Here is a 26,202-nt window from a genome sequence, read left to right as displayed (position 1 = left end):
TACCCATTTACACTGATATTTGGATATACAATCATTTCTAATTGTACTTTTTATTTATGTATTGTAATGTTTTAAAATCACACATAATTAGACCTTAGAATGTAGGTCTCCTACTGCATTGAGTTATTGTTGGTCTTAGTACAAAAAGCCACCTTTAAATTTCATGAAGTAACTGCATATTTCACTGTACATCTGATGTACCATAAGTAAGTTTCACCTGTAATGACAGTTTCATAAACACCATCCGCCACATAGTAACTTGGTCGTTGTGTGTAGTTTATCACTATGGGACTTTAATGTAGAAGCAGACAAACAAGATGTATCATAAAGTGAGATCATTGTGACCCCCGTTACTCAACCGATAGCTGATGGTTTAGAAAGGTAAATCCACCCTTTGAGACCAGTCAAAAGCATCTTTAACATGAATCATCAACACACTTCTGCCTGTGCTAAGGTAAACTTGCTCACCAAATTACAACACTGTGAGCAGGACTGTTATGCTAGGTCAACACATCACAATCTTTCTACAGTATTCTTGCAGACAGCAACTGGCACAAGAGCTTTGCCTCCAACATTTTAATTTTTGACTAACAGTACAACAGTACAAAAACAATAACATGGCTGCCTTAATTACTTTATCAACCTCAATCTTAAATCACTCATCAGTTTCCCTACACTCTAAATGGCATCATGAAATGCACTTCCAGTCCCAGTTATGTTTCAACATCCTCAAACACATTTCTGATATTATTATTTCTGATTCTGATTAGCTGTACACACATAATACATTCAACCAAAGAACGCAAGGCCGAATAAACTAACCTGGAATATGTCAGATAGGTACAAAAATAATACCAAACATGTGAGTGGCCAATAGATTCAACTTTCTACCTGTGGCGGGAGATCAACCAGGAAGGAGCTGAACAAACCTGAGCGCTCAGCTTTAAAAGCACCATGTTTAGTCAAACTTAAAAAAAAAAACAAGAGTTAACAATGTTGACAATTTCTTTGTTATCTCCATTACAATTGTTTTTTTTTAATATTGTTTATTTCCTTAAACCCTGATTCAATAGGAATATAGCAATATCTGCTTACGGGGGGATTTCCCCTTTAAACACGGTGTGTGCTGCTGCACTAAATTGTGCCGTTTTATTTCACGTAATAGAGCATCTTTACACATGAATCTAGATTTTTTTCAGATAATGTTTCCTGGGGTCCACAAGTCTTCCAGATGACATACAAGATGCTTTCTTTAATACATTGAAAAAGTTGTGAAACTGATTAAAAAAAAAAAAAACATACCATACACACAGTCTCAGGGAGACTAACGACAATATAATTTTGAATTTGAAGGCAAGAAAGGAGGATGTTATTTTTTGAATGGATTTGCACGTTGTCTTGGAGTCTCTTGGTTATCATCAACGAATGGCTATCAGTCCGACATCAATGAGTTTCTGAATCTTCTGAGCAATCACTGGATTCTTTAAGTGTCTGAGGAACGAAACAGAAAAAAAGAGACATTAACTTATCTGTGCTGAGAAATAGGAAGTGACTTGAAAAAAGTTGCTGGACTTACTCGCTAAGCGCCTGAGGGTCCTTCTGCATTTGCTCAAGGATCATGCGCATGGCGGGGTCACTCATAATCTGCTGCACCTCTGGGTCAGACATGGCCCTCTTCTTCACGTCCTCGGGACTGTCAGTCCTTATAGACGTCTGACTGAACATACAGCGCTGTATTCCCTCTGTGGCCTCCTGAATGTGGAGTAATGGAAGCAAAACAATTGATCATTAGCAAGCATATATGAATAAGTCTCCATCGTCAGAGTAGTTGTTTTATAGATTTAGGTGTTGAGCATTTGCTTAGATTTGATGGTCTCCGAATCAATTCCTACAGATAACAATCAATTACCATGTTCCTGTTTTTGAGAAAGATGACAGAATATTGAATCTATTATTCTGAGTCACACTACACCTGAAAATGAAATTCAGGTAATAACTTATCATTCAAAAACAAGACTAAGTACTTAAATATGTATATTGTTAACACGTGGCTTGTGTGGTCATTTAATCTTTTAATGCTTTGTCAAGCACTTTGTGACTACAGTGTGTCTGGGAAAAGCACTTTATAAATAAATGTTACTTACTTACTTATATTCATGTAAATTATTATTTATTATTTCCCCAGGATTACGGAGTTAGCAACCTGTGAAATACCTTTGAATTAGATTCGAGATCCAGAGCCTTCTGGTAGACCTCCATAGCTTTAGTGAAGTCTTTCATGGCCTCCAAGGCAGCACCTTTACGCGTGTAGCCTTTGACTGTGGAAAGATGTAGTTGAATTAGGTGTAAAGTCAAAAAGGAATTTTTATAAACTGTTAAGAGTAAAACAAATACAAATCAAATAACACTTTTATTAAAGTAAAATGTGAAGTGTTTCTACTTACTGAAACTGGGCTCAAGTTTGATGCACTCTTCACAATCCTGATAAACAAAAACAATATCATAAGGTCATTTCTTTGCTACAATCTCTTTTAACTGACTAATGAAGACGCAGGGTGAGGATATGGTGTACCTTCAGGGCAAGTTGAAACTCCAACAGCTTTGTGTAGCAGGCAGCTCGGTTACTGAACAGTTTGGCGTCCTTGGGGTTTCTCCTGATGGCCTCGGAGTACTGTTTCATGGCTACGGGGTAGTCTCCTGTGGAAATGTATAAGTTCATCTTTAAAGAAGTTCTTAAAAGAAGAATTAAATGATTATCCAACGAGCATTACAACTATTACATACCTTTTTGGAAGGACTCATTGCCCCTGCTCTTCGATTCCAGGGCTAATTCGGGGTTGATATAGGCTACTTTTGCCTCCTCCTTTAATATCTTCTCCGCCTGCAGATCCAATCACAATATCAAGGTATAAGTCAAATGCCCAGTTATGTTTTTATTCCCGCTAGACTTTTCCTTTTTTTCCCATCAGACTGAAACTTTACCAATACTGTCTAATGTTCTGAGTGACAATAACATTTATTTCACTTGGAAATCAGCTTTCACTGCACCTGTTGGCACTTCTTCAAGACATCCGGAGTACGGTGCTCCGTCAAACTCTTGTTGAAATACTGAACTGCTTCTTTGTATTGTTCCTGCTTGAAGTACGAGTTACCAATCCTAGCCAAGGCCCTATACAAAGAGAAGGAGGAGACGGAACAAGATAAACATGTCATTACATCAGAGAGCTGGAGCGCTTGCTTTCTTACCCAAAGACTCAAAAGCAAACCACGAGAATGAGGAAGCTTTTCATTCGAGTAGTGGACAGTTCAAAAATAATTAGTGGTGCACGATAATTATTGGCCCGATATTAGGAATTATGACGTCATCCAGATAAACCCGATAAAAGTATTAATAGCCCCGATAATATACAATATATTTTTTGGGTAAAAAAAAGAAAAAATACTGCGGTGTGGGTGGATTGGGATGAGGGGCGCTTGTTTTTCACTCGGCTCCTCCTGTTTTGCCAGTACTGTGGTATTAGTGGTTTAGGAAGAGGGGAATTTTTCACAAATCCAGTGCTCCCTAACTCATGCCTGGCTGTGACGTAAATGGTGTGCGGCCGTGAAGCCAGGACAGTAAACAAACATGTCGTCGGTAGTATGGGACTATTTCAAAGTTTCAGAGTTAGATAGTTCGCTTGCTATTTGTATTAACAAATGCAATGCAGAAGTTCCACGAGGAGGGAAAAAGGCAACGAGCTATAATACTTCCAACCTGATTAGTCACCTGAAACATCGCTATCGCTACGATGGTGTGTTAAAAACGTACGAAGACGCCTGCGTTGCTAAACTAGCGGCGAATCCAAAGCCAGCTGCAAAGGCACCGGGGCTTTTACCTATCGACGAGGCTTTTGAAAAAGGCAAGAAGTTTGCCAGAGTAATGCCAGGTAATAGTTGTTTCCATTTCTTAATATGGACCACTCATTGTTCAGGGAAACACATTGTCATTGACTGATTGACTCAATTATATTTATTTGGGAAAATAAATATGGTCACGTTGAAGAGTCAAAACTGTTCTTGGCTTTGTTTTATTCATAGTAGTAATGCTCATGTCATTTGCTCACTACTAGTCTTTTTTTTACCACCAGGTGTGCAAAAACTACAGGTACATTTAATATATATATATTATATTATTATCGGTATCGGTCTTGAGAAGCAGGAAGTTATCGGTATCGGTTTCAAAAAACCAATATCGTGCATCCCTAGAAATAATCATTCTTATGAAACTACTTGCTAAAACAACGGTTTAAATTCCACCTTAGTGCTTGTGACCACAATTAAAAGGTTAAGTAGCAGTAACATCACCATGTCCTCTTTGGCCATTATGAAGTGTGGAATAATAGAGCAACATTGACACATCATGGTTTCCTATAAAACACTTTTTCTCGTCAAATGCTGCCAAAATCCCAACCTGGGGCCTCATTTAGAAACGGTGCGTAAGCTCAAAAGATGGCGTGCGCTAGTTTCCACGCAATGTTTGCGATTTATAAAAAAACAAACTTCAAGGGAAAACGTGCAGTCCTCCACACAAACTCTGACCCATGCGTACGCACTAAGCACAAAAACGGGAGACGAGACACTGTGACACCGTCGGCAGAAGGAAGAATGGAGATAAATATGTGGAAATAATACCATAAATAGAATGTTACCTCTCATTTATCATATATGAAGAATACATTTCCACAAATTGATTAAAGCCAATTTTAAAATGAGCCGGTTTCTCAAACTTACCTACCCCACTTTTAAGCCCCGAGCCTGTTTTTCAGGTCTCAGGCTCGAAAATGACTTTCCCAGAACAAATGACCATATCTTCCCTTCTAAATGGGTTAAATTAATAATCTTTTTTCTCAAAGCAAGGTTACACCTGCGAGTTGGATGTAGAAGTGTCAGAATCAATATAGATGTTTCTATTTTAAAGTAAATTCAGATTGAACACAGTAAAACAAATTAAATGATTGTGTCCGTCCAAAAAATAAAAATGTACTTATAGTGAAAACCACCCTTGAATGATGGGATGGTAGACTAAACGCTTTAGGAATCCACACTACAACATATAATAAGTACCTTGTATCAAGATTGATACAAAACAAGTGAACGTTGACCTTTCTAGAGAGATTTAGAAGAAAAAAACCCACTTTTTTTGTGTGAAACTTAGAGGTGTCACACATAATAACTTAAAAGTAAATGTAACAACTACTACAGTGCAACAAAACAGGAAGATTAAATGTGGACTCTTAAACATAAGATCTTTAGCATCTAAAGCAATATTGGTAAATGATTTAATATCAGATTATAATATTGATATATGCTGTCTCACTGAAACTTGGTTGAGACATGAAGAATATGTCAGCATAAATGAGGCCACTCCACCCAGTCATATCAATACTCATATTGCCGAGGCACGGGCCGAGGAGGTGGAGTTGCAGCCATCTTTGACTCAAGTTTACTTATCAATACTAAACCAAAATTAAATTCTACCTCCTTTGAAAGTCTCGTTTTTAGTCTTACGCATCCGACCTGGAAAACTGTGCAGTCAATCTTATTTGTTACAGTGTACCGTGCACCAGGTCCTTATTCAGAATTCTTATCAGAATTCTCTGAGTTTTTATCAACTTTGGTTCTTAAAACAGATACAGTAATTATCGTAGGTGACTTTAATATTCATGTTGACGATGATAAAAATAGCCTTACTGTTGCATTTAACTCTATATTAGATTCTGTTGGTTTTCGTCAGAGTGTAAATAAACCAACCCACTGCTATAATCACACTCTCGACCTTGTTCTGACTTATGGTATTGAAATTGAGCAACTATTAGCCGAACCGCATAATCCTGCTTTATCCGACCATTTTTTGGTAACTTTTGAAGTACTGTTACTAGACTACAAAGCACTAGTCAAAAGCTCCTGCAGCAGAACCCTATCCGTTAGTGCTATAGCCAAATTTAAGGAAGAGATTCCACCAATACTTAACTCGATAGCATGTCTGCATGTAGGGGAGGAAACGTATACAAAATGTACACCACCCCAAATCATGTTGTTGATAGGGCTACAGATGCGCTGCGAATAAAATTAGACTCCGTTTGCTCCTTTGAAAAAGAAGAAAATAAAACATAGATTAGCTCCATGGCATAATGCCGAAACCCGCAAAATAAAGCAAAAGTCGAGGCAACTTGAAAGGATATGGCGTTCCACTAAACTTGAAGAATCTCGTTTAATTTGGCATATTACTCTCAATGAATATAAGAAAGCACTGCGTAAAGCGAGAGCAGCCAACTACTCTTCATTAATAGATGAGAATTAGGGCTGGGCGATTTTTTCGGTTTTCACGATTAATTTGCATTTTTACTTTCCTACGGTTTGTGAAATGGCTGAACCGAAAAATCGTGATTTTAAAACATTTCTAGACTCCGCAGATTTGTTTTGCTTTAAGGGACTCCGTAGTAGCTTACTCTCTCACTTTCCAGAACGCGCACAAAACTCAGCCACATTGCCTGTGACTACCCGATCTGCAGCTCTGCCCGATCTGCTGTTGTTATGCTGTGTTCGTTGTTCGTTGTTGAGCATAACAGAGGACTCAGACATTGTACATTACATATATAACTAAACACGCCTTTTCTCCTCCTTATTTCTTTCATGACTTTTCATTTAATATGGTTTTGAACACTGTAATCAATACTCAATACAGGAAAAACTTCACGGCTGGTTTCATTTCTGGTAGTTCCGGATATTGTCTCATGCTACCCACGTCTGTAAACAAACGTATTCAAATAAACTGTACCTTCATTTAATATTCAGCAATAATAATATCTCGACGTCTATACAGTAGTTGTAGTGTTGGAATCAGTAGGTTTTGGTGTGCAACACTCCTTGTCATATCGCTACTAAATTCACCTCTATAGTAAATGGTATATTAGCCACATGCTAAATGCTAACCGGAGATGAAGGATTTTCAGAATAAAAGCTTAACAACTGCGCACGAGAACTTCTGGTTTTTCAGTATAAAACAGCATTTAAACTGACGGTATGTTTAAGGTACTTTATGCCATAAAAAACATTGATTTTAATTTATAACACTGTGCGCATGTGCAGAGATGCAGATCAGGTAGTCACATAGCCTACTTCAATCACATTCACCGACAGAGGTACCATAAAAATGTCCACGAACACAGATTAAGAACTCATTCCTAAAAAAGGTGCTACTTCAGTTGTATGGAAGTGGTTCGGGTACAAGCGGTCATACATAGAACAAACAACTGTTCTGTGTAAGGTCTGTAGAAAGACAACTTCCTAGAAAGTTAAAGGGATGTTATTTTGTTTGAGGGTATTTTTTTATTATTCATTTCATTATCATTATTTATTATTTGTTGCATTTCATTTTACAAGTTTTTTCAGGGATGGCCTACAAGAGATTTTTTTTTCAGTTTGATTTAAAAAAGATCTTTGCACATTAATGACAGCCAAGTGCCGTGGTGCTGTTTTTATATTGTTGAACAACTGATTTGTTCACATAGGCCTAGACTACTTGGTAATCTCATTTATTTTTATTGTGTTAATAAAGAAAATATGTATTGAAATTTTGCCTTGGTCTGGTTTGTTTAGAAAAAAACAGAAAAATAGGTTCGATTGAGCCTTCTATTCCCATAGCACTCAGTAGCAATGATTTTATGTGCTTTTTTAACGATAAAATTGTTACTCTTAGAAACAAAATTAATGACCTCTGGCCTTTGACCAGTATAGTGTTATCAACAGCTCCCGGAAACCTAAGTTCTAATATTACACTAGATAGTAAACTAGAATGTTTTTCAGCCATAAACCTTGAACAATTAAATTCAATGATTTTTTCTTCTAAACCATCAACGTGTATCTTAGACCCAATTCCAACTAAGCTGTTAAAAGAAGTTTTTCCATTAATTAGCACTTCTTTATTAAATATTATGAATATGTCTTTATTATCAGGCTATGTTCCACAATCATTTAAAGTTGCAGTAATAAAACCTCTTCTTAAAAAGCACAACGTCGATCCAGAGGTTTTAGCCAATTATAGACCTATTTCTAATCTCCCATTCCTCTCGAAGATTTTTGAGAAAGCGGGAGCAAAACAGTTGTGTGATTACTTAAAAAATAATGATTTATTTGAAGATTTTCAGTCTGGCTTTAGAACACAGAGACAGCTCTGGTTAAAGTCACAAATGACATTCTAATAGCCTCAGACAAGGGACTTGTCTCTATTCTTGTTTTGCTCGATCTCAGTGCTGCATTTGATACTATCGACCATGATATCCTATTACAAATACTAGAGCACTTAGTTGGCATACAGGGAACTGGTTTAAGTCCCATCTATCTATCTGAACGCTCTCAGTTTGTACGTGTCAACGATGAATCTTCCATGCAAACCAAAGTTAGCCATGGAGTGCCACAGGGCTCAGTGCTTGGACCTATTTTGTTCACACTATATATGCTTCCGCTAGGCAATATTATAAGGAATCATTCTGTAAATTTCCACTGTTATGCGGATGATACTCAACTATATTTATCCATCAAGCCTGATGAAACCAATCACCTAAATGAAATTCAAGACTGCCTCAAGGACTTAAAAACGTGGATGACCTTACATTTTTTTATGTTAAACACGACCAAAACTGAAGTTATTGTACTCGGCCCAAAGAATCTACGAAACAAACTATCTAAAGATATACTAGTTATGGATGGCATTAATTTGGCCTCCAGTGAGACTGTAAGGAATCTTGGTGTTATATTTGATCAGGATTTATCCTTTAACGCCCACATAAAATCAATCTCAAGGACCGCCTACTTCCATCTACGCAACATTGCCAAAATTAGGCATATCTTGCCTCAAAACGATGCAGAGAAACTAGTCCATGCATTTGTTACTTCCAGGCTGGATTACTGTAACTCTTTATTATCAGGGAGTACTAAGAAGTCAGTCAAGTCGCTTCAGCTGATTCAAAATACTGCAGCTCGTGTACTAACCAGAGTTAGGAAAAGGGACCACATTACTCCTGTTCTGGCTGCCTTACACTGGCTCCCTATAGAACACAGGATAGAATTTAAAATTCTTCTTCTCGCCTACAAATCCCTTAATGGGCAGGCGACATCTTACCTTAAAGAGCCTGTGACACGGTTTTCCCCCATCATCCAAACCCATCAATTTGAGTACATATTGTCCCCTTGAAAACCGTTACTGAACTGATTTTGGATATTTGTACTTTGATAACCATTAATCTGCCCTTCAATGTTGACAATTTTCTGGATCTTCTCGCGGATTCTTCAAGTCCCGCCAAATGATGGGTGACGTCATTGCGGGCACAGCGCTCCAGCTGCACCGTCCAGGATCCCAGCATCTGCATGTAAACCTTTATATATATATACAGTCAGATGTAAACGCACGACGGCGTACACAGCAGCAAGCTCAGACAGCTTAATGTTGAACATGTCTGAGAGCTCATATGAGGCTGAAGGATCGGTTTATGTTGTATCTGTTAGAAGTTTAGGAATGAGGTGCGTCAATATGGGCGATCATATGGTCATGTAGCCAGTGGTGGAATGGGGCTAAAAATCATCCCAGGACTCTCGACCGGCCCACGTCGGTACCGCTAGTAAATTGTCAACGGGGGGAGTGGGGGATGTCAGGGGCGGCGGGTGCTGTAGATAGTAAATGTAAATATTTGTGTCACTGCATCCTGGTAAAATACAAATATAATGTATAATGTCTGTGTCTTTGACATTAGCGCTGCAAGCCACCTGTGCCCTGTACTACGAAGCCAGTTCAACAGACCCTGGATATGTTTGAGTAACAAACAAACTAACAAACGAGATCTCGCTAAGTGGTCCTACGACGCTGGTTATCAACTCGGTAAATCAAGCCAGGGTTTCTCTCTCCAGCTGAGAGCGCGTTCACGTCTAAGACACGAGTGGATCTGACTTTAATTACATTTGTCTCGAGTGTTTCGTCAACATAATGTGTTAAATAATACTTCTGCATACAGTCTGTGACACTGTGAGTGTTGCACGGCCAGATGAGGCTGGAGAAGCTGACTCAGATAAGGAAATATATGATATATTATGATATTATATGATCGATGATCTGATTGATGATGTAATATGAATGATAAGTGCGACACGTCGGCGTATTCTCTGCATACGGCAGTTTAAACTGTATATTCTTTATCCTGTAATATGACTTGAGAGATTTAAACTCCGCACACTGAGTTGATCTCTTTTCTATAGACGCCGAAGGCGGGCAGCGTCAGGTAAAAGAAGTTATTTAGCCTTCTCAAACCTGAGCCTCACGCGCCGCCTATGGGGGATGTGCTAGTTACTTATCCGACCGGCCCACTTCGGTACCGGCCCATCGGGATTCGTCCCGATGGCCAGTCCGCCACTGCACCCAGCCCACGTAAACTGTCAACGGGGGGAGCCTCGCTGCGGGGAAACGGTGGACCTAGTGTCCCGATCGGAGTGGGAATAATAATAATAATCCGTGCATTTTATCCATTAATTTCCCCAACATTGTGGTAAAAAAAAACACACGTTTAATCCATGTTGTTGGTGTACTACAACTACAAAAAGCATCGGTTTGTTTTTTCATCAGGAAATGCAGACCGGCTCAAACAAACGATTTTTAATCATCATCCTCAAGATCATTTAATGTATCATATGTTCGCCGAATTGACATGAAAGCAGTAATAAATGTAGTTTCATCCACTTGAGTTTACAACCACAAAAATAATCGATTTGTTTTTATATCCCATCCGACGGGAGGAAATTCAGCAGCTCTCACTCCCGATTTTTAATCCTAATGTAATCATCATCTTCACCACGATCATTTATGTTTATGTCGCCGAATTGACATGAAAGCACTGACATATATGAATATACTGTAGTCAACTTCATTAAAACGTTATTAATGTGCCTAATCTCAGTAATTCACCATTTCTACGCATGACAACACACTTTGTCCGTGTTTTGCTCTAGAAGCGTTCCCGCATTGACGTCACTTCCGGCTTCCCCCAAAACTTCCAAATGAGTCGAAGGAATTTCCCCGCGATGTTCGAAATTATTGATATTTAACGGTATCGCTTTTTCTTTTTTAAACTGACGGTTCGAGATTACTAGTAGCCCAATATTTCATTGCACAACAGTTGTTGGGATGCTGTCACAGGCTCTTTAAAGAACTCATTATACCCTACTGTCCTACTAGGGCATTGCGTTCCAAGAATGAAATCTTGTTGGTTATTCCTAGAGTAAAAGTACAATGGGAGCCAGAGCCTTTTCTTATCAAGCTCCACATTTGTGGAATCAGCTTCCAATTTGTGTTCGGGCGGCAGACAGTCTATCCGTTTTTAAGAGTACGCTTAAGACTAGGGCTGAACGATTAATCGATTTTAAATCGAAATTTGAAATGATGTGATTATCAAATCGCAAAGCGTGCGATTTTTATAAATTTGTTTCCTTCTTCTTGTGTGTCTGTCATCCACACCAATCAGAAGTGCTGTGCTCCACATGTACCAGCCATTGTTAATCAATCAGAAGTGGCCCATGATAGAAGGTGATAGACAGATTGATCCAATCACCTGCCAAGTATTTTGAAAGTACCTGCCCTTTCCAAATGGCTTCCAATAGAGCTGTCCTAGATGGTTTGGTGAAACAAACCATCTGAGTCAGGTTAGTAATGCTCCATCACATGTTCTACATCTATTACAGGGTGAATCTTAAACTGAAGCTTGACTTTAAAGCAACCCAACGGAAGTTTCATGTAAGTTTAGTTATTTCACTCGTAGCTCGGGCTGCGGGGGTGCTAGAGACGGGAGTACGTTGATACGACCTTCCTAGCCGGAGTTATGGTCGCATTTTACAATAAACTTCTGTTGGGTCGCTTAAAAATAAATATCGCAATTCGAATCGCAATATTTGTCAGAAAAACCGCAATTAGATTTTTTGCCAAAATCGTGCAGCCCTACTTAAGACCTTCCTTTTTGATAAAGCTTAGTGATAAAATAAAAATAATCTAATAAGAGTGCATTGACATAGATACGTTGTTCCTCTTCACCTATACATTTTAGTTCTTACTCTTTCACTTAAATCCTAAAAACTTAGATCTTATATTTAAAACTTTATCCAAACCTTTCCCCTCTATGACCTCTCGAGGTTTATTAGAGGGTAACAGGTTGCAGAGAACACCTAGCTCGGCCGGGGAGTGTGGAACGTAGTCACTGACCCACTCCTACCTCTGACAAATTCAGGTTCCAATGGGGGACCTTTTTCCCTGTGTGTGCCTCTCCACCTCCGTTTCCTACTTCTTACTTGCTTCCCTCAACCTATCCTATGGGAGTGCATGTATGTAGACACGTTAGTTTAGCTGCTATAGGCTTGGACTGTTGAGGGGGGCACCTTACTCCGTCTTTCTGGCTGTTTGTACCCGTGTACTCATGTTCCGATTAACCCAGTTTCCCCCAAATCTCTTTTTTGTGCCAATACATACGCTGGGATCCTGAGTCGAGGCTAATCATGTTGCTATGGTCGTGTGTCCTGGATCCTCTATCCTGAGCACTGGATCTGAGTCCTGGACTTCGAGTCGTGGCTGAACCCGTCTCTGCGCTCCTGCCAGACTCTCACCATACTACTTCACTGATGGCTCCCACAAGATTGCTGATATCCTCGTGGATTCATCTTCTTATTATAGACACATGCATTTCCAAACATTTGGACTACCCATGTTGTAAATATATTATCTTTTCGATTTACATACGGCATCTATCGCACGTCTGTCCGTCCTGGTAGAGGGATCCCTCCTCTGTTGCTCTCCCTAAGGTTTCTCCCATTTTTCCCTTTAAACTGTGGGTTTTCTATGGAAGTTTTTCCTTGTACGATGTGAGGGTATAAGGACAGAGGGTGTCGTATTGTCATACTGATATTCTGTACACACTGTGAAGACCACTGAGACAAATGTAACATTTGTGATATTGGGCTATATAAATAAACATTGATTGATTGATTGATTCTGGGGTCATTTGACCTATCTCTGGCCCCATTTTCTCGATTTTGCTGATTGACATCTCTTTCTAACCGTCAGAGCCAATGGAATCGAGGGGAACTCCCACATACTCCTTATTTGGTAATGTGTGTGTGTGTGTGTGTGTGTGTGTGTGTGTGTGTGTGTGTGTGTGTGTGTGTGTGTGTGTGTGTGTGTGTGTGTGTGTGTGAGAGACTGACGCATAGCCAAAACCGGAAGCTGCGATAACTCTGGTGGCTACCATTAGCAGCTAACTTTTACTCCGATGTTTACATAAAAATGGAATATAAATTAAAAAAAATATTCCACAGAAACATTATCAACCTATGGATTAACCGATTCAGCCGCGTTTTGTCTCGTTTTAATGCCATTGAACAAGTCTTTTGATCAGATTGACAGCTAAGGTGAGACGATCTCCCGTAAAAGCTACGGGTTGTGATGTCTGCGTTTGCTTCCCCTGTCACGAGTTCGGATCACTCAGTGATGATACTATACCTAAATAATCTGTGGAACCTCAGCTTTAATCAGATATCTTGTATGTGCAGCTACGATAAGTAATAAGGGTAGCTTTTATCTTGAGTTCTGTGCCAAAGTGCGTTAGCATTTTTCGCTCAGGGGTCATTTAGATGCTTCAGAGATGCTTTAGAGACTTGTGTTTTGTTAAAAATGGTTTGTATCGTTAATTAGCTGAGATTATTCCTGTTAATCTGGTATAACACATTAATAGGTTCTTAAATATTAAGATTCCCTGAGACAGTGTCGTGAAAAAAACATAACTTGGAAAAATAAATACAGAAATGTATTCTCATAAATGATGCGGTAAACAGAAGGACAGAATTACTTTAAACTGACGCCGGTTTGCATTTCTATAGGTTGTATTGGAGCATTGTTTTATATACCATCATGTTTAATCATGTTTTATGCCGTTCGCCAATAGCCTACTTGATAAGTCGCTCGTAAAACACAGGAGGTATGGAAACTAAGAACACCATGTGGTATATTGTACAGCTAATATAACACAACACATTAGTTGTATTTCCTTTAACTGGTAGATTATGGATATATACAGTGGGGCAAAAAAGTATTTAGTCAGCCACCAATTGTGCAAGTTCTCCCACTTAAAAAGATGAAAGAGGCCTGTCATTTTCATCCTAGGTATACCTCAACTATAAGAGACAGAATTGGGGGAAAGAATCAAGGAAATCACATTGTAGGATTTTTAATGAATTAATTGATACATTCCTCTGTAAAATAAGTATTTGGTCACCTACAAACAAACAAGATTTCTGGCTCTCACAGACCTGTAACTTCTTCTTTAAGAGCCTCCTCTGTCCTCCACTCGTTAACTGTATTAATGGGACCTGTTTGAACTCGTTATCAGTATAAAAGACACCTGTCCACAACCTCAAACAGTCACACTCCAAACTCCACTATGGCCAAGACCAAAGAGCTGTCAAAGGACACCAGAAACAAAATTGTAGACCTGCACCAGGCTGGGAAGACTGAATCTGCAATAGGTAAGCAGCTTGGTGTGAAGAAATCAACTGTGGGAGCAATTATTAGAAAATGGAAGACATACAAGACCACTGATAATATCCCTCGATCTGGGGCTCCACGCAAGATCTCACCCTGTGGGGTCAAAATGATCACAAGAACAGTGAGCAAAAATCCCAGAACCACACGGGGGGGACCTAGTCAATGACCTGCAGAGAGCTGGGACCAAAGTAACAAAGGCTACTCTCAGTAACACACTACGCCGCCAGGGACTCAAATCCTGCAGTGCCAGACGTGTCCCCCTGCTTAAGCCAGTACATGTCCAGGCCCGTCTGAAGTTTGCTAGAGAGCATTTAGATGATCCAGAAGAGGATTGGGAGAATGTCATATGGTCAGATGAAACCAAAATACAACTTTTTGGTAAAAACTCAACTAGACGTGTTTGGAGGAGAAAGAATGCTGAGTTGCATCCAAAGAACACCATACCTACTGTGAAACATGGGGGTGGAAACATCGTGCTTTGGGGCTGTTTTTCTGCAAAGGGACCAGGACGACTGATCCGTGTAAAGGAAAGAATTAATGGGGCCATGTATCATGAGATTTTGAGTGACAACCTCCTTCCATCAGCAAGGGCATTGAAGATGAAACGTGGCTGGGTCTTTCAGCATGACAATGATCTCAAACACACCGCACGGGCAACGAAGGAGTGGCTTCGTAAGAAGCATTTCAAGGTCCTGGAGTGGCCTAGCCAGTCTCCAGATCTCAACCCCATAGAAAATCTTTGAAGGGAGTTGAAAGTCTGTGTTGCCCAGCGACAGCCCCAAAACATCACTGCTCTAGAGGAGATCTGCATGGAGGAATGGGCCAAAATACCAGCAACAGTGTGTGAAAACCTTGTGAAGACTTACAGAAAACGTTTGACCTCTGTCATTGCAAACAAAGGGTATATAACAAAGTATTGAGATGAACTTTTGTTATTGACCAAATACTTATTTTCCAGCATAATTTGCAAATAAATTCTTTAAAAATCAGACAATGTGATTTTCTGGATTTTCTTTTCTTATTTTGTCTCTCATAGTTGAGGTATACCTAGGATGAAAATTACAGGCCTCTCTCATCTTTTTAAGTGGGAGAACTTGCACAATTGGTGGCTGACTAAATACTTTTTTGCCCCACTGTAGTTGCTGATTGAAAGCCGGAAGACAAACCACCAAATACAAAAAAATTATTCAGATCCAGTCGTCATGACTCCACTCCGGAGGGATTTCCCGATCATTTCTTACAGTTACTCATCAAGGGGGTGTCTCCTGTCCCCGGCACAAACACACGGCCTGAGGAAGGTTAGGCTATGTGTCTTTTTTTTGTCATTAACCTTTTTTGGACCACTTATTTATTTATTTTGGTGACGATCCGACCTCCATGCTGCTACTCTGGTTCAAACTGCATCCACCAAACAATATGATTTATCTCGACCTCCCCAAAATAACCAACATCTGACACGGTGTGAGATGTCTTTTTTAGCTGTTCCGTCGTAATTTCCTGCGATCTTCTTCATAAAGTCAGTCAAAATGAATGGGCGTTTCTTTGACTATTTATAGGCAAATATGGGCGTTACGTGAAGCCCGCAAAAGCTGCGCCGCATTTCGAGTTGATTGTGATTAAAAAACAAAAAAAAACAAAAAGGGAAACCGGCGTAAGATGTGCCGTACGCAAGTCCTGCGCCGGTACGCGGTCTTTTATGAATCGAAAATGTCTGTACGTATTTATTTGCTTTGTCCTACTTAAGAAACCTTCCCACGTCAATCCTACGCAAGGCTTTATAAATGAGGCCCCTGAACAGACCGTTTATAAATTAATGAAGACATTTTGTCATACAAGAGTCAAGACCCACAAAATACATATCCTGCCCTCTATGTTATGAGGCAGTGTGTGGGTACATTCACTCAAGTAAAGACATAAAATAAATAAAAAGACAAATGCTTTTTACAGAACTCACTTTGCAATTTGTCTGTAGTCTTCCCGGTTCTCCCTGCCAACATCGATGGCCTTCTCACACAGCTCTCGGCACTTCTCAAAATCTCCCTTCTCAAAGTAGACAGCTGAAGGGATAATGAAACAAAACGGAGTACACATTTAACAGTGGTGGAAATGATAAGATCATAATAATCATGGCAGTTCCTACATTTTGGTTGAACTGAGGCTCAACTGTTGGCAAGTTTAATGGGTCAATATTTCAAGGACCAATCCTAAAGTGGAAAGGAGATTGAAACATTTTCCCATTTTATATCCAAAATGTGAGAAATTCTAGAATAGCCAGTTTTAGGCACGTTATGGGTAAGTGAGCTCAAGTGTGAAGCCATCTAAGGTGTAAGAATAATTACCTCCTTGATTCGATATATACGTCATGTTGGAGGGGTCATGTTTGACTGCTTCTTCGTAATGTTTCAGCGCCGCTTCAAAGTCCTTATTCTTATATGCAGTATTCCCAAGTTCCTTCTCCCTCACGGCCTGTTAAAAAATAGGTAATTAGAAAGAGGCAAAAAGGCTTGAAACTTGATAAATGTGAAAAACATGATGTTTCGGTTCATCATACTTTACCTTTCTCTTGTTTTCAGGAAGGTCTTCGTCTCTGGGAGGAGGGGGCTGAGTGTTTTTGGGTTTGGGGGGAGGAGGGGGAGTGGTCTCCTCTTCTTCATCCATCTCAGAGAGGTTCAGTCCCAGCAGCACAGACAGAGTGGTCATCACTCTGGGATCCTGCAGCTTCCTGCAAAACAGTCCACAGTATTCAGGGCTACCGCATCTTTTATTTAAACTTAACTAGTTTCTGATTTATTAAGATTTATTTAAAAAGGCTCCTTGAGTATAATAATTGATTTTGGAGCTCCAACATAGAAGATGATCTTCCACAAAAATCAATACAATAAATGGAAAGAAAGTGGGCTTACAATTACTAAGTAACGTGGTACTGCTTTTCCAGAATTGTGTGCAATTCTACCTAAAGTAAGCATCTTTTTGTTTCTCTGTACTGCCTCAAGACATAATTTGTTAATCATTAATCAAAGAAAGTTGTTAAAAGTGACACATTTCTGAAAATACACATACGTGCCAAGCTCCGATGGTTTGCTCCTGAGCTGCTCCAGCAGTTCTCTGTAGCTGGGGTCGGACAGAAGTTCACGGGTCCTTGAGTCAGTCTCCAGCTTCTGATACAAGTTGGGCATGGCGAAGGGGTTCATCATTGATTTCTCTGGTAGAGCAAAAATGTATTAGTGTAATTTATATGGTCATACAAACCAGTCACTGCTCCATAGTTTCTCTTTTGTTAGCTGGACTTAGTGGACACACTGTACATTTATATCAAATGTACTATGCCCTTCAATAGTGTTTTATTTGCCAGATAGTCTACATATGTTTATATTCATGTTTTTTATTTCTCTGGAAGTTTTTCCTTGTACGATGTGAGGGTCTAAGGACAGAGGGTGTCGTATTGTCATACTGATATTCTGTACACACTGTGAAGTCCACTGAGACAAATGTAACATTTGTGATATTGGGCTATATAAATAAACATTGATTGATTGATTGATTGATGGTGAACTTTAATATTTTCACTCTTCCGTTTAATATACTATTTGAAGATGTTTATATTGTATATTTACGATCAATAAAGTTTCTTATCTTATATAGAAGCGTTCAGGATGCTAACATATTTTGCACTGAGTCAGGATTAAATACAGCAGAGCTTCCTCCGTCACCCCTACTACTCGTCTATTGTCTGAATGAATCACAATGCCCCAAACACAAGTGGACTGCCTACTCTGCTTTGGAGCCCTCACAATGCTATTAAAGCAGCCATCTTTCAGGGTATATGCAGGAATCCTGAAGTCAAATGTAATACCTTTTAAGACCCTTTCCGTACATTTTAAGACCTCATCGACACTTCGAGTTTTAACCGGTTACATTGGCGACACACTTTACTATATACAGTATCGATTGTCCTTCCTCCTTATCTCCCAACCATTTGGACACAGACTTGCATTTCTCCATAACGATGTTGTTTAACAACGGGCGTAAACAGACCTTCACGCGCTATCAAGCAGTGAGCATGCGATGTCCCGTTCAGATGACGTCCAATCCAACGGGATGCCATAAATAAACTACACAGAATCACACTACACACCAACGCAATGATTACATTCAGGCATACTTTAGAATACAGCCTCTTTGGACAATTTATATCCTTATTGAAAACAAGCTTCAAAATGTAATACCTTGAAAAATGTCGTTTAATACTTTTTAATAGCCTTAATTTTCGCGAAATTTATTTATCAACTTTTAATACTTTTTAAGACCCCGCGGACACCCTGTCTTTATATCGACCCACTCACAAGGGAAAAGTGACTCACATCATAATACGATTTTCTCTGTAGAATATAGAACATCAGAAATACGACAGTTAGTACCTGCAAGCCGGGCCTCAATGTTCTGTAAACCCTCCTTTAGCTGCTGGTTGGTTGGCTCTTGCCGGAGTCCCTCCTGGTAAGTTGCTTTTGCGTCATCCAATCGGCCAAGAAATTCCAATGCTGCAGCTTTGCGGGAGTAGCCCTGGTTGATTGGAAATGCAAAGGATATAGATTGCATTCACAATTTGATTTGCTATGTATTTGGTACAACAGAATAATTGCAAAACAATTGACATCTCACCTTGCCCCAGTCAGACTTGATCTTGATGGTCTGACAGGCGTCCTGGAGAGCATTCTCGTAGTTGCCTTTCTTGGCATAGGCAGCAGAGCGGTTACTGAACAGGACATGGTTTGAAGGGTCAAGGGCCACGGCCTCGGTGTAGCAGCGTACAGCCTCATCAATATTCCCTGCACTTAGCGCCTTGTTGCCCTGGTCTTTCAATGCTGAAACCTAAAGAGCCATGCAAAAAAAGAAAATCGAGTTAAGCAATGAGATAATATACAATACACCTGGATGCATTCTGCTTTGGATCACTTTGCAGGGAAATATGTTTCAAGCTTCTAAACTTTATCTGAAGTATTTCTGCCGATTCAGTCTCCCTGTAAGCGGAGCGCTGCAGCCTCTGCCGTCAAAAGAAATGTACCCCAGCCCGGCACAGAGAAATCGTCTGTCCGAGGCAAAAACACAAATACTGACTTTTTAAATTGCACTTTTCATATGCAACTGCACAGGCCCAATTGCAGCAGTGTTTTAAACTGTCATCGGCTCTCACTGCAGCAGGAAAATAATCTCTCATCTGCTCTTTGTGTTGACCATAGACTGTAGCTATATATATATACACGTTTACATGAAGAGTGAGCATGCACTGGTTTCATTTTCTTAAGATGGCCCTACATTTAAAAAATGTCTGTTCCAGAATATAAACACTGCCACACTTTCGTTCAGATCTAAAAACCAGTTAGGATAAAAGGACAGCAAAGCATACTGATGATGCTCTAGAGAGCGGGAGATATTGAATATGTAAAGTGGACCTATCATGCTATATTTGAAAAATATATTGTAGGGCCATACCTATATACAGGCATGAAAACGGGTCAGGGGTGAAAAAGGTGAGAAGGATATTATCCCTCTAGGGGGGTCCGGGGGCATGCTCCCCCGGAAGAACATTTTGAATATTCCATATTTTAAAGCATCAATCTGATGCATTTTGAGATGCATTTTTTTTGCCAACCTGGGGAGAGCTGGAGAAACTTAACTTCAGCCATGAGTCAAAAATATTATGACCTCCTTACTAAGTATTATCAGGGATGACTCATCGGGTATGGAAAAGGTGAGAAGGACCCGAGCCTCCCGACCGCACGGAATATCGGCTTTAAAATGAGGAATAACAGAGGATTTTAGCAGTCAAAACAACTAAAGCAGCAGTGTTAATAATAACAGAAATGGTAAAGAGTCACATCTAATAGCACTATATAAAAGCATTTATTTTAATTGTGTAGCCGTCAGTTTATAATTTTGGCAGCACTGTTGAGCATTTTGAAAATCTATTGTCATGCCTCTGTGCAAGGCTGAGTCTTTCTATCTTTATGGCATCTGGTGTAAAGTAACTAAATTCATAAACTCAAGTACTATACTTGGGTACAATTTTGAGATACTTGTACTTTATTTAAGTATTTCAATGTTTTGCTAGTTTGTTCTTCTTCTCCTCTACAGTTCATAGGTAAATGGTGTACTTTTACTCCACTACATGTATTTAATACCTTTAGTTACTTCACAGATCTGGATGAATGATGTGAAATATAATCAAGTGTTGAATCAGACTTTAGTTCCACCTGGATTAAATCCACAAGCTACCCTGCAGTATACAAATTCATTCAAACTAGCTGCACCTTTACCAGCATTGAGAACACTTTCATGATCAATCATTATAAAACATATAATATATATTATTCTGAAATGGACCAATCTGCACAACGACTAATTTTACTGTCGCTACTTTCACTATATTTTGATGAGAAAACTTTTCTACTTTTACTTGAGGAACATTTTGAATGCAGTACTTTTACTAACAGAGTATTCCTATTCCTACACTCTGGTACTTCTACTTTTACTCAAGTACAAGATCTGAGTATTTCTGCTTTTAATCAAGTACAATATCTGAGTACTTCTACTTTTAATCAAGTACAAGATCTGAGTATTTCTGCTTTTAATCAAGTACAAGATCTGAGTATTTCTGCTTTTAATCAAGTACAAGATCTGAGTACTTCTACTTTTAATCAAGTACAAGATCTGAGTACTTCTACTTTTACTCAAGTACAAGATCTGAGTTTTTCTGCTTTTAATCAAGTACAAGATCCGAGTACTAATACTTTTACTCTAGTACAATATCTGAGTGCTTCTACTTTTACTCAAGTACAAGATCTATACTTATACCACCTCCGTTTATCGCCTATGAAAAAAAAACTATTAGAAAACGAAGGCTAAAGCTAATGTTAGCAGATAGTGACAATGTATGCTAGCTAGCTAGCTCAACGATAATATTGCGACAGAAAAACTTTTCAGTGCACATCACGCTCTGCGCTCCGACAGGGAGCTCTGCTCTGAACACCTGCACGCCCGTTCTAACAGCTGTTCACCAGCGGTTCAGTCTGTGCCACAGTGACTCCGGACCGCACAGTTAATATTAACGAACGCACCCGTAGCTAATGTGGCTGCTGAAGCTAGACCATCATCGCGGAGCAGCAGAGCCGACAGGCAGGAAGACTCGAGCCCACAGCTCGCGCTGCATTATAATATATAAAAAAAGAACACCATGCGTGTCATGATGGCACATAACAGCTCGCGGACGCAGATTACTCCGGGTCCCAGACCCCCCCCATACCCCAAAAATATTTTTATTGCAGATCTACATGAATCACACAAACGACCTATTTTGGATTCAAAACGGCGAATTTCACCGAAAGGTGAGTGATTCTCATGCCTGTATATAAAACATGTCTGTGAAGTCAAAATACCAAACAGATTGTAGCCATGCCTCATATTGCTCAAACCCCTCTTTTGCAGCCCTGTTAGAGAAATGCAGATATTGGGTCCTTAGCTTGAACAAAAAGAGAAGAGGAGGCGGAGCTAATGCCTAATCAGAATTCTACCGGAGATAAAGTTAAATTCGGTTGTGATAAAACGCCATCCTGTTTAAACCACGTCAAGGATTATTTCTGAAATAGTATGGAGCTCAAATGCTTTTTCTCTTGCAGGTTTATCACAAGGTGAATTCTTTTTTTATTTCCTGCTTTTTAAAAAAAACATGTGCTCTTCAGTACAGGTTAGCTCTGAGTGTTAGCGAGGCTTGCTAATGTAACCAAAGACGTCCAAAACACATCAGGCATTGTTTCTGATAGCAACTTTCTGTGGGTCCGCCGCCGCTATTACGTCACAGCGGATGGACTCTATCCGCTCGTTGTACACCCGTTTTTAAAAGATTTGGGTACGGAGGAAAAGAGAGAGGGTTTTATTTTCTGACGCTGTGTGAGTTTCCCGACGCACCGGGGACACATATCTATGTATTAGGGGTGTAACGGTACACGTACCGAAATTATTCGTTACGGGCCCTTCGGTTCGGTACACGTGTGTACCGAAGTGTACCGAACGAATATAACGTTAAACGTAAAAAATTGAGAACGTGAACAACTTCTTGGAAGTAATCTCAGGTGCTGCGTCGCAGCATTCAGAGTAATTTGCTCCCATTGTGTTCAACGCGTCATAGAGCGAGCAAGTCAATTCATTGGACGAGCTGGTCAGAGGGATGCGTTCAAATGTAGTCAGTGATTTGAGGAACTGTCGAAATGGTGAACGCAGATAAAGTTGAGCTCGAAAATCCTCCAGCATCATTGAAGTCTCCGGTTTGGGAACATTTTGGTTTCGCAGTTACGTACAAGGATGACGGACAAAGACAGGCGGACCGAACCAAAGCTGTTTGTCGGCATTGTTCAACTAAAATTGGTTACGCGGCTGGCAATACATTAAACTTGCACTCATTTAAAAAGGCATCACCCGAACGTGAATATCACCGGTACCAAAAGACTGAAGTGCAAACCCAACTCCCGCTAGCATTTAAGCCTCCACCACTCGCAAAAACTTCAGACCGAGCCAAAGCTATTACAAACGGCAAATATCCTTATGTTGCCATGTTAGCAAAGCGCTACCTGGCTGTATCTGCTACCTCTGTCCCTAACGAGAGGGTGTTCTCCACAGCAGGAGACATTGCTAGTGCCAGCAGATCTGCCCTTTCGGCAAGCAATGTGGACAAGTACATGAAAATACAATGACAAGCAAGTCATAATGTCAAGCTGGCTGCTTAGGTACTAGTACAGTAAAGTTCAAATAAAGATTATTTCAGTTCATCGAAAAGCTGCACCTTAATGTTTATTTTATTATATTTTATATTTATTTGAGTGAATATTCATAGTTTAATAATAATTAAAAACCCAAAACTAATAGTTTATGTTTTGTGAGTACTAGTACAGTAAAGTTCAAATACAGATTATTTCAGTTCATCGAAATGCTGCACCTTAATGTTTATTTTATTATATTTTGCATTTATTTGAGTGAATACATTATTTACAGTTTAATAATAATTAAAAAAAAATATGTTCTGTTTTGTGATAATTTTTTCTGCTGTACCGAAAACGTACCGAACCGAACCGTGACCTAAAAACCGAGGTACGTACCGAACCGAAATGTTTGTGAACCGTTACACCCCTACTATGTATACAAGACATCACAAAGTGCATTTTGCATGATAGGTCCCCTTTAAGCAAGATTGTTCCCAACAAATCGTCACTAGTTGGTTACTAATACTACTTATCACAGTGCATCTCCACAGTATGTGACAGAATGAATTACACACTAGCTGTTACTCTGATCTAGTATTTCTAGTTGATTTATTGTTTGTTTATCATTATTATTTTTATTAATGTATGTTTATGTATGCACCAAAAACACCAAGACAAATTCTTCACATGTGTTAACCTACTTGGCACCTACCTGTTTCTAATGTCTGTTACTGATTATATTTGACAAATCTATTTTCACAATTCTTTACCTAATTTTTAAACCAGTCGCAACTATGACAAAATATAAAATCTGTAGAATTAGCCAAAATGATGATAAACCAAGCACTACTAGCAGCATCAATAAATAATTGTTCACAGAATAGTTCATGGAAGGAACAGATACGAATGTGTATCTCAGTGTGGTCTGGTTATTCATGATTATGCTTTCTTTTGGATTGTGTCATATGTGTATAATGAATTCCAAGTATACTTCATTTATCCATAATTTAAATGGGGGCTGGAATGATATTATAGTATAGTTTTGACGAGAAAAAGCTGGTAATTCAAGGGTATTTGATGGAGACACTGTGGGTTTGCAAAACGTATTGCTTTATTTTGATCTATAATGTAAAGTGGAACATTTACATTTTACATTTACGATGACTTATGACTTATCAGGTAAGGCATTACAATATAACTGTGGTGGAAAGTAATTAAGTACATTTACTCAAGTACTGTATATATAACTAAGAGGCCCCTGTGCTTTACTTGAGTATTTTCATTTTCTGCTCATTTAAAACTTCTATCCCACAATAATTCTGATTGTTGAGATTCAGACTTTTAAATAATATATAAATAGGTTAAGTTTAATTTACTAATTTATACACAATAGAAACACAATAGTACAGTTTTTAAAATTAGCTTAAGATGTACCAGACGCAATATATATTAACTTCTTCCACTACAGTATATTTATTTGTAGGATGATTTAGCTGAACTGCGGGAGTTAACGACAAACTGCGGCTGTAGCCATGACAGCGGCGCCGTGTGCATCTAGAATGATCCCCGGTCTGAGAGCAGGCTGCTGAGGAGCCGATCCAAAAATACTCTGCAGCATGTGCTACTGGCGGACCGCCGCATTAGCTGTCGGCATCCTGACACAATATTTTAACAGATATACATCTACTGGCCCAATTATGATTTTCATTTGTCCGTCACCTTATCAATGATAGAGTTCACATGGTGAGCTATGACACAATGATTCAGTAACTCAGGAGTTATTCAAAGCCATTATGCCGGTGATTTGCTAGGAGTTAGCAAGACATAGACAATGGCTACAGAGGCATGCAAACCTCAGTGTGATATTTGTCAACGATAGAGCAGCCGTAAGAAGTGTAAGTCATATGCGTTAGCTTAATGTTAGCTAACCTTATAGCGTGCAATTGCAAATTAGCAAGAACCGCACGCAGATGCGTGTTCAGTTAATCTTGTTGAATTAGCACACTTTGAATTCCGGTTAAACTATATCGCAGAGTCGCATTGTCAAAATATGGTGTGTTGGTTTGGTTACAACCTTAATCGAAAACATCAGCCAAACAGCTAATACACATTACTACCGGATTGACGCTAAGCTAACGAGCTAACTAGCCGACTGGTAAAGGCAAACAGTGAAGTCAAGGTGTAGAAAGGTGTCTACATTACATTACTTAAGTATTTAACTTAATTAATCTCTACTCTACTCTAAGTTCTATTGTAAAGATATGTAAAATTGAAGGAAATAAACTAAAAATTAAGATAGTTCTATGCCACTCACTTTCTCCATGGTGCAAGCATGAGGTTCCTTCCAGAAACTACTGCGTACAAGCGCCTCCCCCGGAACAACACGCAGGTTGCCAGTTTGGGATGTAGGAAATACGCGATCAACGCTCAGATTTATGTCTCACCAGGAAACTTACTGAAACTTCTGGAAGATAATGGAACAAAACAACAATGTGTGATGTGTTTCATGGTATATTCTAAGGGGAATTGGCTGACTGATAATAATTTAAGGATAGATCAGTTGGTTGATGATCATGGCTGGACATTAGAGGGCAAACCTCGACACATAACATAAAAGTCAATCATTAGGACTTTTTAATGACATGTGGAAGGAGTACACACAAATACTATCTTAATACCTTCATGAGTGAAATATAACGTGTGGAGATTTATGGCATCAAATTTGATAGTCATTAATCGATACTCATTATTTATGGCACGATTATATTACACAAAATGATATTACAGTTTCATATGATGTAGAGAAGATCACCTTTAAACATATGGTGCTATGGCCAGTTATCA

At 39.2% G+C, this 26,202-nt stretch overlaps 1 protein-coding gene across 1 annotated transcript; it reads right to left on the bottom strand.

The window, feature by feature from the left end:
- Positions 1-18: 18 nt before the first annotated feature.
- Positions 19-25,696, bottom strand: stip1 (stress-induced phosphoprotein 1). Its single transcript, XM_034099347.2, has 14 exons — positions 25,673-25,696; positions 19,268-19,477; positions 19,027-19,168; positions 17,669-17,810; positions 17,165-17,330; positions 16,948-17,074; positions 16,563-16,665; positions 3,049-3,169; positions 2,785-2,881; positions 2,573-2,697; positions 2,445-2,481; positions 2,215-2,318; positions 1,577-1,752; positions 19-1,491 (listed from the first exon to the last, which is right to left on the bottom strand). Exons 1-14 carry the CDS (start codon positions 25,679-25,681, stop codon positions 1,419-1,421), a joined length of 1,632 nt encoding a protein of 543 aa, XP_033955238.1. The 5' UTR covers positions 25,682-25,696; the 3' UTR covers positions 19-1,418.
- Positions 25,697-26,202: the final 506 nt, after the last annotated feature.

Source organism: Pseudochaenichthys georgianus, chromosome 14 (genome assembly GCF_902827115.2).
Source record: "Pseudochaenichthys georgianus chromosome 14, fPseGeo1.2, whole genome shotgun sequence".
Lineage (NCBI taxonomy): Eukaryota > Metazoa > Chordata > Actinopteri > Perciformes > Channichthyidae > Pseudochaenichthys > Pseudochaenichthys georgianus.
The sequence above is the reverse complement of the archived record's forward strand: the minus strand, read 5'-3'. Positions and strand labels throughout refer to the sequence as shown.